Below are 14,459 nucleotides of genomic sequence, written 5' to 3'. Positions count from 1 at the left end.
TCACAGGTGTTCACAGGTGTTCACGAGTGTTCACAGGTGTTCACAGGTGTTCACAGGTGTTCACGAGTGCTCGTTGTTGACGTAGAGAGAATGGTTGTCATCTCAAGATCTCAACCTTGCACAAGACATCAGATGTCACCCGGACTCTCATCTCCGTATACACCAGACCTCTCACTGCTATATGTATATGTGTACATGTATCTCATATGATACATGTATTCACCTAGTTGTAATTGCGGGGGTTGAGCTCTGCTCTTTCGGCCCGCGCCTCTCAACTGTCAATTAATCAACTGTTACTAACTAATTGGTGTTATTGCTAGAAGAAAGTTCCCCTGACTATTCCTCATATTGAATAATGTGACGGGTATTGACCCTCAATTAGTCATCCCGGCAGAATCACCCATTATACGCCGGCGTATTCTGCCTTACGAGGAGACGACGTTCTCCTAGAGCACTCGACGACGTACGCCCTAAAGTGCTAAATCTGTGTATCAATGTATTTACGTATGTAGGTTAGCTTAGCATTTTAAAAACACTGAATCACCTTCTGTGGTTGATTGTTCAATAAATCCCTGAACTATATGTTTAACACATCTCTAACCCTGTCCATGGAGGACAGAAGAAAATGTATATATGCTGGTTAGTATTGTAAATGTGTGGCCACGTCTGTGGTAGAAAATATTAAATAAATAAATAAAAGTGCACACTAGAACTCCCGTGTGTTGGGGGTCCTACTCCTCCATCACCTCCCTAGAAGTCACTATTCATCTCTGGGGAGCGCCTCGGTCGAACTCCAGAACAGAGTTCTCACCGAAAGCCAGCCTTGCCCCCCCCCCCATGGTGACTGAAGTCACCCGACCACTTCCCCGTTTTCCCGCTGGCGTGTTCGAGACCGTCACTCTACCGCCCAGCCCAAGATTGTCTTGGGTTGGAATATGTTTATTAAAACAAAAGATTAGCGATGATGTACATACTTTCCTCACGTATTAGTCTCTACTCGGAGGCTGGGACATACACACAAACACACGCACATACCCACACACAGTTACAGGTGTGTGTATGTAATTACACTTCGGTAATTACACACACACACACACCAGTAACCACTAACAAACAACGCTGTGGTCGGGTTGTGGGTGTGCGGGGCTGCTGGTGTCCGTGTAGCAACAAGCAATTATAAAAAACCTTACCTGTCCTAGTTCCGCTGCCAATTCTGCCGCCACGTATTTTAAGGAGTTCAGCGCCACACTGGTGATTTATCGCCATGCGTAACGTGTGCCAAGTATTTGCCCGCGGTCAAAAGTCACAAATCTTGATGCCTGGTGACTTGGGCAGGCAAGCAGGAAGCTTGAGGTCAGGTACTGTCAACCATCGTCATCCTTGGCAACCCTGCAGGGTCATCACTCACCATCCTTGGCAACCCTGCAGGGTCATCACTCACCATCCTTGGCAACCCTGCAGGGTCATCACTCACCATCCTTGGCAACCCTGCAGGGTCATCACTCACCATCCTTGGCAACCCTGCAGGGTCATCACTCACCATCCTTGGCAACCCTGCAGGGTCATCACTCACCATCCTTGGCAACCCTGCAGGGTCATCACTCACCATCCTTGGCAACCCTGCAGGGTCATCACTCACCATCCTTGGCAACCCTGCAGGGTCATCACTCACCATCCTTGGCAACCCTGCAGGGTCATCACTCACCATCCTTGGCAACCCTGCAGGGTCATCACTCACCATCCTTGGCAACCCTGCAGGGTCATCACTCACCATCCTTGGCAACCCTGCAGGGTCATCACTCACCATCCTTGGCAACCCTGCAGCATCACCATCAACTTTTGTAACAACCAACAATACAGTTTAGAGTGGAACAGTTAAAAGTGATTAACATCAGAAATGCATACAAAAAATAATAAAATAAAGTTCCAGTCGGTTACTTATTAATATTAGTATTATAATAATACTAATAATGATAATAAAAATAATAATAAATATTGATTGTTGCACCGCTAGAACCCACCTGAAGGCTACCTCACACAAGCACTAAACACAGATACACAACCCATCAGTTACTAGAGCAGGAGCGGAAAATGGTGAACATTTGTCCTTCACAAGACATATTACACAATCCTGCAGCCAAATATAGAAGGAAAGCAGTTTGTTTACTGAGGGTGGAGTATCCCATGGTACCCCAGAGTTAACGGAGTTTACAACATTCAACAACTCCTAAACCAGAGCTGTAATGGGGTACTCATGGCTGATCTGGGAGTACTTGGGCTGCGCTTCTTGTGAGAGGTAATGTTAGTGAACACTCGTGAACACTTGTGAACACTCGTGGACACTTGTGAACACTCGTGAACACTCGTGGACACTTGTGAACACTCGTGAACACTTGTGAACACTCGTGAACACTTGTGAACACTCGTGGACACTTGTGAACACTCGTGAACATTTGTGAACACTCGTGAACACTTGTGAACACTCGTGAACACTTGTGAACACTCGTGAACACTTGTTAACACTCGTGGACACTCGTGAACACTCGTGGACACTTGTGAACACTCGTGAACACTTGTTAACACTCGTGGACACTCGTGAACACTTGTGAACACTCGTGAACACTTGTGAACACTCGTGAACACTTGTTAACACTCGTGGATACTCGTGAACACTTGTGAACACTCGTGAACACTTGTGACAACCATACTGTTCATACAGCCTGGCCCTGGAGGGTGATGGTGGGGGAGGTGTTGACAACTTGAGGAATACCCATGCCAGTGTGTCATGGCGTCACCAGTGTGTCATGGCGTCACCAGTGTGTCATGGCGTCACCAGCGTGTCATGGCGTCACCAGCCTGTCATGGCGTCACCAGCCTGTCATGGCGTCACCAGCCTGTCATGGCGTCACCAGCCTGTCATGGCGTCACCAGCCTGTCATGGCGTCACCAGTGTGTCATGGCGTCACCTGCCTGTCATGGCGTCACCTGCCTGTCATGGCGTCACCAGCCTGTCATGGCGTCACCAGCCTGTCATGGCGTCACCAGCCTGTCATGGCGTCACCAGCCTGTCATGGCGTCACGCCTCCCCATAATGGCGACCTTCTTCTTAATCTCAGCCACACTTCTCTCACCCTTTATATTGCTGCTAAATGTTGCCACAGTGGTGGAGGACACCAGTGGTGGAGGACCCCAGTGGTGGAGGACACCAGTGGTGGAGGACCCCAGTGGTGGTGTGGAGCCACGGTGCCATCTCTGATTTCCCCCCCCCCCACCACCTGCCCCTCCCTCCCCAGGCCTCCCCCATGTCCCTCCACTCCATCCTGTCACACACACACAATGTCCCATCCCCTCCCACACACACACACAATGTCCCAACCCGTCCCACACACACACACAATGTCCCAACCCGTCCCACACACACACACAATGTCCCAACCCGTCCCACACACACACAATGTCCCAACCCGTCCCACACACACACACACAATGTCCCAACCCGTCCCACACACACACAATGTCCCAACCCGTCCCACACACACACAATGTCCCAACCCGTCCCACACACATACAATGTCCCAACCCGTCCCACCCACACACACACAATGTCCCAACCCGTCCCACACACACACAATGTCCCAACCCGTCCCTCACACACACAATGTCCCAACCCGTCCCACACACACACAATGTCCCAACCCGTCCTACACACACACAATGTCCCAACCCGTCCCACACACACACAATGTCCCAACCCGTCCCACACACACACACACAATGTCCCAACCCGTCCCACACACACACAATGTCCCAACCCGTCCCACACACACACACAATGTCCCAACCCGTCCCACACACACACACAATGTCCCAACCCGTCCCACACACACACAATGTCCCAACCCGTCCCACACACACACACACAATGTCCCAACCCGTCCCACACACACACAATGTCCCAACCCGTCCCACACACACACACAATGTCCCAACCCGTCCCACACACACACACAATGTCCCAACCCGTCCCACACACACACAATGTCCCAACCCGTCCCACACACACACAATGTCCCAACCCGTCCCACACACACACAATGTCCCAACCCGTCCCACACACACACACACAATGTCCCAACCCGTCCCACACACACACAATGTCCCAACCCGTCCCACACACACACACACACAATGTCCCAACCCGTCCCACACACACACACACACAATGTCCCAACCCGTCCCACACACACACACAATGTCCCAACCCGTCCCACACACACACACACACAATGTCCCAACCCGTCCCACACACACACACAATGTCCCAACCCGTCCCACACACACACACACACAATGTCCCAACCCGTCCCACACACACACACAATGTCCCAACCCGTCCCACACACACACACAATGTCCCAACCCGTCCCACACACACACACACACAATGTCCCAACCCGTCCCACACACACACACACACAATGTCCCAACCCGTCCCACACACACACACAATGTCCCAACCCGTCCCACACACACACACAATGTCCCAACCCGTCCCACACACACACACAATGTCCCAACCCGTCCCTCACACACACAATGTCCCAACCCGTCCCACACACACACAAGGTTAAATTTACAACAAAACATCCGAGGTCTGACCTTCCAAGGGCCACAGTCCCAGATTTGTGAAGCTGAGCCACTAAGGTCAGCAAGCAGGCACGAGAGCAGCGAGGCCTCGTCAGCAGTGTGGTTGCAGGAGACGCAAGGCAACACACTCGGAGGCTGCCGGTCGTCTCCACTCCCTCAGTAGAACACAAATGAAAATGGAGAGAGGAGAGTGTCAGAGATGATGGGAACACGACAAAATGCTTACCACCGGAGAAAGAAAGAATATATGTTAAAGGGGCTACGGCAGCAGTAACAACAGCAGCAGCAGTAACAGTAACAACAGCAGCAGTAACAGTAACAACAGCAGCAGTAACAACAGCAGTAACAGCAGTAACAACAACAGCAGTAACAGCAGTAACAACAGCAGCAGTAACAGCAGTAACAACAGCAGTAACAACAGCTACAGCAGTAACAATAGCAGTAACAACAGCTACAGCAGTAACAACAGCAGTAACAACAGCTACAGCAGTAACAACAGCAGTAACAACAGCTACAGCAGTAACAAGAGCAGTAACAACAGCTACAGCAGTAACAACAGCAGTAACAACAGCTACAGCAGTAACAACAGTAACAGCAGTAATAACAGCAGTAACAACAGCAACAACAGCACCTTGTTTGACCCCCCACGTTTCATTGAGAAATATTCAGAGGAAACATTACTCAATTTCACAGCTAATTTACATACCTAACAAGGAAATACATATATATGTAGCGGTGACAGGCAGCCAGTCTTCCTGTGTACCGAGTACTTATAGTAACTACGTCGACCATTGCACAGAAATTATATAAATTATAAATTTATAAAGTACAAATCTGTACCATTGAATTTGGACAAGCCGGAAATGTTTTATATTGATGCTACAATGAAAACCTAACCTAACCTAACCTAACCTACCCTAACCTAACCTAACCTAACCTAACCTAACCTAACCTAACCTTCCTAACCTAACCTAACCTAACCTAACCTAACCTAACCTGACCTAACCTAACCTAACCTAACCTAACCTAACCTAACCTGACCTAACCTAACCTTACCTAACCTAACCTAACCTAACCTAACCTGACCTAACCTAACCTAACCTAACCTAACCTAACCTAACCTTCCTAACCTAACCTAACCTAACCTAACCTAACCTGACCTAACCTAACCTAACCTAACCTAACCTAACCTAACCTTCCTAACCTTACCTAACCTAACCTAACCTAACCTAACCTAACCTGACCTAACCTAACCTAACCTAACCTAACCTAACCTAACCTTCCTAACCTTACCTAACCTAACCTAACCTAACCTAACCTAACCTAACCTAACCTTCCTAACCTAACCTAACCTAACCTAACCTAACCTAACCTGACCTAACCTAACCTAACCTAACCTACCCTAACCTAACCTAACCTAACCTAACCTAACCTAACCTACCCTAACCTACCCTAACCTAACCTGACCTAACCTAACCTAACCTAACCTACCCTAACCTACCCTAACCTGACCTGACCTAACCTAACCTAACCTAACCTAACCTAACCTAACCTACCCTAACCTAACCTAACCTAACCTACCCTAACCTGACCTAACCTAACCTAACCTAACCTACCCTAACCTAACCTAACCTAACCTAACCTAACCTAACCTGACCTAACCTAACCTAACCTAACCTACCCTAACCTAACCTGACCTAACCTAACCTAACCTAACCTAACCTAACCTAACCTACCCTAACCTACCCTAACCTAACCTGACCTAACCTAACCTAACCTAACCTAACCTACCCTAACCTACCCTAACCTAACCTGACCTAACCTAACCTAACCTAACCTAACCTAACCTAACCTACCCTAACCTACCCTAACCTAACCTGACCTAACCTAACCTAACCTAACCTAACCTACCCTAACCTAACCTAACCTAACCTACCCTAACCTACCCTAACCTAACCTAACCTAACCTAACCTAACCTACCCTAACCTAACCTAACCTACCCTAACCTAACCTAACCTAACCTAACCTACCCTAACCTAACCTAACCTAACCTAACCTAACCTACCCTAACCTAACCTAACCTACCCTAACCTAACCTAACCTAACCTAACCTAACCTAACCTAACCTAACCTTCCTAGGTCTAATGCACGCCATTTGAGGCCTAATATTGTACATATATATATATATATATGTGCTATGCTAGGCCTAGGTATCTTTAATTTAGTTTTTTAGCTATATTTTGTTAGACTCTTATAAAAGGAATACTATCAAATTGATGTATAGATGTAATCTTTAGATGTAATGGTCTAATTGCCCATTACATTTATGACAGTACGATGGTTGACATTGTCACAAAAAATACTATCTAAACAGGAAGATGGAGTTGTGGCAGGACGAACTTCTCTGTTTAGCAATTCTCTAAAATGTTTTAAGTGTTCAACTTTGTCAAAAAAAAGCTTTACAAGCCTCAAGAAACAAAGAGAGAAGCTTGTGAGTTGTAGTAATGAATAGTTTCCTCCACAGCCAGACTACAGAGCCTTGTTTAGTGGGCAGATCTGTATGCACACTGAAGGCCACAGGTGTCCAGCTCGTCAGCTAGAAAGTCAATGAGTATATAATCAAATTGTTTAGTATCGTGTTTAGTCCACTAGTTTAGTTACCAGAGGCATGCCAGGTCTTTGGTAAGGCAACAAGTACAGAGTTATTACAAGATGACAAGATATTACAAGTACAACAAGTTATTACAGCTGTCGCTGTACCGGGGGGAGAGACAGCCTGTAAGTCACATATATAAACACACAGTTTCGGCGTTCCATGTTAAAGGTCGTCAGAGTACATATGTCAAAGCGGTTACTTATACTCACACATGTGAATGAATAAACGATAAATATGAGACCTTCCACTCCCATTCCACCACAGAAAGCTAATATTAAATTCATAATTTATAGCAGGATTATGTAAATTTTCAGCATCCATGGACCCATTCAGCAGATTTAAGTGCGCATCTTATCGGGAATATTCGATGTTAAAGTCACCTGCCACCATGAGGTTAGCATCATGATACCAAGTACCCAGATGAGACGTTTCCGCCAGCACACCTAGGGACACATGTGGACACATGTGCTGCTGCTGGTGAGACAAGGCACTACACACATGTGATCCAACACTGCCCACCACCATTGGCGACAAGTACACCGATAGTCCACTGATACAGTATTAACAACATCAACTTTACAGTGCATACTGTACCGTGACAGGATAACTACCTGGTCGTACCTGATCCTGGTCGTTCTATATTCCCATAACCCAAAGTGTACCCCTACAGGGCCGAAAACTAACACAGATAACACTGTATCTCCCCATTAACATCAATGCTATCAGAGATGTACCTACTTTAAGATTTACAAATCATCAATTAGACTGAGTCTCCATCGACCGTATTGACGGAGACAACACTGAAGCCTCTTGCCTCGATGTAATCCTTGAGCTTACGTGAGTCACATACCTGAGACGGTACACAAATACACTGGGACTCTTCCAGTGCTTCAAGCCGTAAACATCGACAAACTTCATCCCAACAAAGGGCGTCTGAGCTGAATTGCAGCCACAATTAAGTGATGCTGCTAAAAAGATAGTAATATATTTATTTTTTCCTTTTTTTATGTTTTCTTCTTCAATTATAAAGGTGAGTTTCAAGGACTCAAGCAGTGCGCTGTATCAGTGAATAAAAAGCAGAAACTACCGCAACAGCAGCAGCAGCAACAGCAGCAGCAGCAACAGCAGCAGCAGCAAGAGGTAGCAAGAGGCAGCAACAGCAGCAGCAGCAGCAAGAGGCAGCAACAGCAGCAGCAGCAACCCGCCCGGCAGCAACCACCGGAATAGCAAGTAGTGTGTGTGGGAGCATGATAATCTCTGGCCGGAACACATCCACCGTGGGAGCCCCAGGGTGAACACGGGTAAATACCGGCCCCTACTGCTGCTGCTGCTGCTGCTGCTGCTGCTGCTGCTTCATACTCACTACATGCCTCCACGCCTGTACACATGCTCAGATTGGCCAGTACACATACATGCGCGCACACACACACACACACACACACACACACACACACACACACACACACACACACACACACACACACACACACACACACACACACACACACACACGCAATGTTTGCCGATGATGCAAAAATTATGAGGAGGATTGAAACAGGATGATAGTAGGAGGCTCCAAGATGACCTAGACAGACTGAGTGAATGGTCCAACAAATGGCTGTTGAAGTTCAACCCGAGTAAATGCAAAGTAATGAAACTAGGCGGTGGAAACAGGAGGCCAGACACAGGATACAGAATAGGAGATGAAGTACTTAATGAAACGGACAGAGAGAAAGATCTAGGAGTTGATATCACACCAAACCTGTCTCCTGAAGCCCACATAAAAAGAATAACGTCTGCGGCATGTGCGAGGCTGGCTAACATCAGAACAGCGTTCAGGAACATGTGTAAGGAATCATTAAGAATCTTGTACACCACATATGTAAGACCAATCCTGGAGTATGCGGCCCCAGCATGGAGCCCGTACCTTGTCAAGCACAAAACGAAGCTGGAAAAAGTCCAAAGGTATGCCACTAGCCTAGTCCCAGAACTAAGAAGCATGAGTTATGAGGAAAGGCTGCGGGAAATGCACCTTACGACACTGGAAGACAGAAGAGTAAGGGGAGACATGATCACAATCAACAAAATCCTCAGGGGAATCGACCGGGTAAACAAGGACAAACTATTCAACACTGGTGGGACGCGAACAAGGGGACACAGGTGGAAACTGAGTACCCACATGAGCCACAGGGACGTTAGAAGGAACTTTTTCAGTGTCAGAGTAGTTAACGGATGGAATGCATTAGGCAGTGATGTGGTGGAGGCTGACTCCATACACAGTTTCAAATGTAGATATGATAGAGCCCAGTAGGCTCAGGAATCTGTACACCAGTTGATTGACGGTTGAGAGGCGGGACCAAAGAGCCAAAGCTCAATCCCAGCCCCTGCAAGCACAACTAGGTGAGCGCGCACACACACACACACACACACACACACACACACACACACACACACACACACACACACACACACACACACACACACACTAAAGCCATTATAAGAACCCTCCAAGATACCTCAGAAACATGGCGCCACCTGAGACCAAAGCTGCTAATCAGGGGGAATGGCATCCATGGGAGAGGTTAGTTTACTTCATTTATTAACCACCTTATACCCATCCCGTGGGCGGTGATGTACCCCATACCCATCCCGAGGGTGGTAGTGTACCCCATACCCATCCCGAGGGTGGTAGTGCACCCCATACCCATCCCGAGGGTGGTAGTGGAAGAGGTTACAGAGGCACATAATGGGTACAGGAACTGAACCTCAAAATTCATTTAGCTAAGCAAGTTAGTCTTAATAAGCTAATTACAGAGTACAGTGTATTACCAGCTAGCTTTCAAACTGTGTGGTGGAGTGCACACCACCAGTTCGAGTGCCCAGAGAGTGCACCAAAAGTTAACTCAGTTAGCTTTTGGTGCACTCACTTGTACAGTAAGTGTACACTGTTGGGTGTCATGGGATAGCAGATCACACCAGCTGTCACAAAATAGCACGGTGGCCGCCGTAGCAGTTTTGTAAAAGGATTTACACCCATTGTAGTCGGTAGTACAGTTGAGACCAGGTAGAGTGGAAAGTTCCAGTCACGGAGTCAAGCGGTGGTGGAGAGGAGGTAGGCCAATGGCCTGGCCACCTGAATAACCATCAGGTCTATTGACTTGAGATCGACTTGAGAATGGTCCAGGACGGACCGAAACGTCGTAGTCCCTTCACTTTCTAGTGTGTGGTCTGGTCTACATTCTTCAGCCACGTTATTGTGACTCATCGTCTGGACCCATCAGGTCTCCTGGACACTGAGGTCACAGGCACCACGTGACCCAAGGCAGACTCATGATTCGTGGGGCATCCCACGGTGTCCCTAGGCCTGATCGCTGATTGGTTCTTTCGAAGAACAGAGGGGGACAAGCATGGCCCATTCCTGCCTCGCCTTGGGGAAGCATTCTGTCCTCTGTCGCTGTCCTTGTGAGACGTGCCTTCCCGTAGTTCGGCCAAACTGCGAGAAACACAGAGCAACATAAAGTTAACTCTGTATCATCGTTCGGTCAACGCGGGTCCGTCTGCAGAATCCAGGTTCGCGGCGATAGAAATTACGGTATTTACGAGTTAAAGAAGAGATACAGTGTTACTCACCACGAAGTCACTCGCAGAGTGAAAGGGACTGCATCAGAGTGAATTTCATCCTAAAGGGACCATCCATCAATCTAGTGTTATGAGAAGTAATCTCAAGGGTTGAGAGACTATGGCAGTAAGCTGCGATTTCTTTCCTAAGGGAAAATAGTGTGATTTCAGCCAGTTCTGGGGGACATAGAAATTCCCACCAAATGATGACCAGACCACACACTAGAAGGTGAAGGGACGACGACGTTTCGGTCCGTCCTGGACCATTCTCACGTCATTCTCATACTTTAGCCATGTTATTGTGACTCATCGCGTGCATATGGATCCCACCTAATCCGTGCTGCCACCCCGTGTATCTTGAACACCAGTTCACCATCCGGAGTAAGTACGACACCTTGCACCGTGCACGTTTGCTCTCTGTCCCTCGCCTCCATCTGAGAGACCAACCTCATGTTTAGAGCGAGCAATTCCCGCCCTTGTGGAGGGGACCCTACCATACGCATCCTTAATTGAGGGGGTGTCTGCACCGCTCTCCTATAGTACCATTGTGTTGACCTGTGTGGTTCGGTTCAATATTATAATGTTTTGTTTATAGATTTCCATGTAAAAGCTTTGTATGATTTCAGGAGAAACCAGTGATTCCAGAGAGGTAAGGATGTTGTGTTGTGATATCATGATATATTAGATTACTGTGTTTATTGATTAATATCCATGTGATTATTAATAACGATTGTGTTGTGTTGTGATTCGTTGTGCCGTGTTATTGTTTAGCACTGAGAAGTGTAGCAGTGTTATCGTGTTCTGATTATCTGTGCAACTAGGAATTTGTGTCATCTTTAATTGTTAATTAAAGGGTAAGTGAAGTTAATTGGTGTAATTAACGTAATCAAGGAAGTGTCATAGTCTTGTTTGGCAAGCTGTCGTGAGTGACAGCGTCGAGGTAACGTAATTCGTTCTTGATTAATTAACTGTCCATTTGACAGTAATTGTTGTGATTATTAACTGAGTTTTTAATTGGTCCTGGTGACAGAGTAATTACAGTTAGCAAATTATTGTTTTGATTGTTTGACTGTCGGAGAGACAGATTGTAATTAACGTAGACCACTTTGTTGTTGACTGTCGGACAACAGTAATTAAAGTAATTGATAGAGAGACTAATTAGGGGGTAATTAACCATTATTGTGATTTCCATCCTTAGAGACGTGTGTCAATAATTAAGAGGGTTACCAGAGACTGTCTCAGTGCCCTGTCTGGCATTGTTGTTAATCGGACAGAAGAAAATGTATATATGCTGGTTAGCATTGTAAATGTGTGGCCACGTCTGTGGTAGAACAAAAAATCGTTTTGCTGTAATTGTTTGAGTTGTATCTTGGGTCTGAGTGTCCCCCAATATTGTTCACCCTAGTTCATAATACCAGCCAAGACCGGTGAGGATAGATATCCATACTAAACTAAGAGCGACTAGGATAGGAGTCCTTCCTATACTGCTGTTTGGATAGCTGTCTTTAGCGTCACTTAGGGACATTAACGTAACGTTAAGATTGTTGTGCCTTCTAGTAGATTTAGGAAGGCCGGTCGGCCGAGCGGACAGCGCGCGGGACTTGTGATCCTGTGGTCCTGGGTTCGATCCCAGGCGCCGGCGAGAAACAATGGGCAGAGTTTCTTTCACCCTATGCCCCTGTTACCTAGCAGTAAAATAGGTACCTGGGTGTTAGTCAGCTGTCACGGGCTGCTTCCTGTGGGTGGAGGCCTGGTCGAGGACCGGGCCGCGGGGACACTAAAGCCCCGAAATCATCTCAAGATAACCTCAAGATAACTACTGCTCTCAGACTGTTTATAGGCAATCAAAGGTTATAATCAACTCCTTCTCTGAGGGCAGATTCTTTGCATAACTCATCAGCTCCTGTCGTGCATTCAGAAGCCAACACGTGACGGAATCCACATGAGATGGGCTCTGTTATTATTATTATTAATTTTGTTGTATTTGTCTAGCTTCAGAAACGAGCATTTTACAATTGTGTCTTAAACAGTTGAGCAGAATTAAGGATGATAAGAGGGGAGAAGACATGGAGGAAAAATGTAGTAGAGACAACAGTCCTCACGACCGCCTCAACAGCAACAGCAGCAGCAGCAGGAGGAGGAGCAGTAGTCCCCCACGACCGCCTCAACAGCAGCAGCAGCAGCAGCAGGAGGAGGAGCAGTAGTCCCCCACGACCGCCTCAACAGCAGCAGCAGCAGCAGGAGCAGCAGTCCCCCACGACCGCCTCAACAGCAGCAGGAGGAGCAGCAGTAGTCCCCCACGACCGCCTCAACAGCAGCAGCAGCAGCAGGAGCAGCAGTCCCCCACGACCGCCTCAACAGCAGCAGGAGGAGCAGCAGTAGTCCCCCACGACCGCCTCAACAGCAGCAGGAGGAGCAGCAGTAGTCCCCCACGACCGCCTCAACAGCAGCAGCAGCAGCAGGAGCAGCAGTCCCCCACGACCGCCTCAACAGCAGCAGCAGGAGCAGCAGTAGTCCCCCACGACCGCCTCAACAGCAGCAGCAGCAGGAGGAGGAGCAGTAGTCCCCCACGACCGCCTCAACAGCAGCAGCAGCAGCAGCAGCAGCAGGAGCAGCAGTCCCCCACGACCGCCTCAACAGCAGCAGCAGCAGCAGTAGTCCCCCACGACCGCCTCAACAACAGCAGCAGCAGCAGCAGCAGGAGGAGCAGCAGTAGTCCCCCACGACCGCATCAACAGCAGCAGCAGCAGCAGCAGCAGCAGCAGTAGTCCCCCACGACCGCCTCAACAACAGCAGCAGCAGCAGCAGCAGGAGGAGCAGCAGTAGTCCCCCACGACCGCATCAACAGCAGCAGCAGCAGCAGGAGGAGGAGCAGTAGTCCCCCACGACCGCCTCAACAACAGCAGCAGCAGCAGCAGTAGTCCCCCACGACCGCCTCAACAACAGCAGCAGCAGCAGCAGCAGGAGGAGCAGTAGTCCCCCACGACCGCCTCAACAGCAGCAGCAGCAGCAGCAGCAGCAGGAGCAGCAGTCCCCCACGACCGCCTCAACAGCAGCAGCAGGAGCAGCAGTAGTCCCCCACGACCGCCTCAACAGCAGCAGCAGCAGGAGGAGGAGCAGTAGTCCCCCACGACCGCCTCAACAGCAGCAGCAGCAGCAGGAGGAGCAGTAGTCCCCCACGACCGCCTCAACAGCAGCAGCAGGAGGAGGAGCAGTAGTCCCCCACGACCGCCTCAACAGCAGCAGCAGCAGCAGGAGCAGCAGTAGTCCCCCACGACCGCCTCCAGCGGCCGGAGCAGCTCATCAGCACCCAGCAGACTCGTGGGTCATCAAGCCTTGTATAAGACTAAACACGTTCCGTCATCTCCCAGTGATCATGGCTCACCCGTGCCCTTACACCGCCCTCTGGCTCTCCCTGTTTATCTTCTCACCATTTTTGTGTTTTCTGGGAATATGTTGGTAGGCGTGGCCCTGACGGTGCCTAGAGGCGCCAAGGTCAACACCCGAGGTGCTTCAGAAGGGTACGTTTGGCGGCAG

General features: G+C 48.6%; 1 protein-coding gene across 1 annotated transcript; it reads left to right on the top strand.

The window, feature by feature from the left end:
* The first annotated feature begins 9,829 nt into the window (after window positions 1–9,829).
* On the top strand, window positions 9,830–13,690 carry LOC123754317 (protein twist-like). Its single transcript, XM_069321684.1, has 4 exons — window positions 9,830–9,885; window positions 10,788–10,896; window positions 12,953–13,122; window positions 13,195–13,690. The coding sequence occupies exons 1-4, from the start codon at window positions 9,830–9,832 to the stop codon at window positions 13,688–13,690; spliced, it is 831 nt and encodes a 276-aa protein (XP_069177785.1).
* Window positions 13,691–14,459: the final 769 nt, after the last annotated feature.

The sequence above is a fragment of the Procambarus clarkii genome, chromosome 1 (assembly GCF_040958095.1).
Source record: "Procambarus clarkii isolate CNS0578487 chromosome 1, FALCON_Pclarkii_2.0, whole genome shotgun sequence".
NCBI classification, from domain to species: domain Eukaryota; kingdom Metazoa; phylum Arthropoda; class Malacostraca; order Decapoda; family Cambaridae; genus Procambarus; species Procambarus clarkii.
Note: the sequence above shows the minus strand (reverse complement) of the source record. Positions and strands in the feature narration are given on the sequence as shown.

Coding starts and splice junctions, on each gene's coding strand:
- LOC123754317 (XM_069321684.1), top strand. CDS start 9,830: ATGGCGCCACCTGAGACCAAAGCTGCTAATCAGGGGGAATGGCATCCA. Junction 9,886..10,787: donor GAATGGCATCCATGGGAGAG/GTTAGTTTACTT, acceptor GCCTTCCCGTAG/TTCGGCCAAACTGCGAGAAA. Junction 10,897..12,952: donor TCGCGGCGATAGAAATTACG/GTATTTACGAGT, acceptor TGTCTTAAACAG/TTGAGCAGAATTAAGGATGA.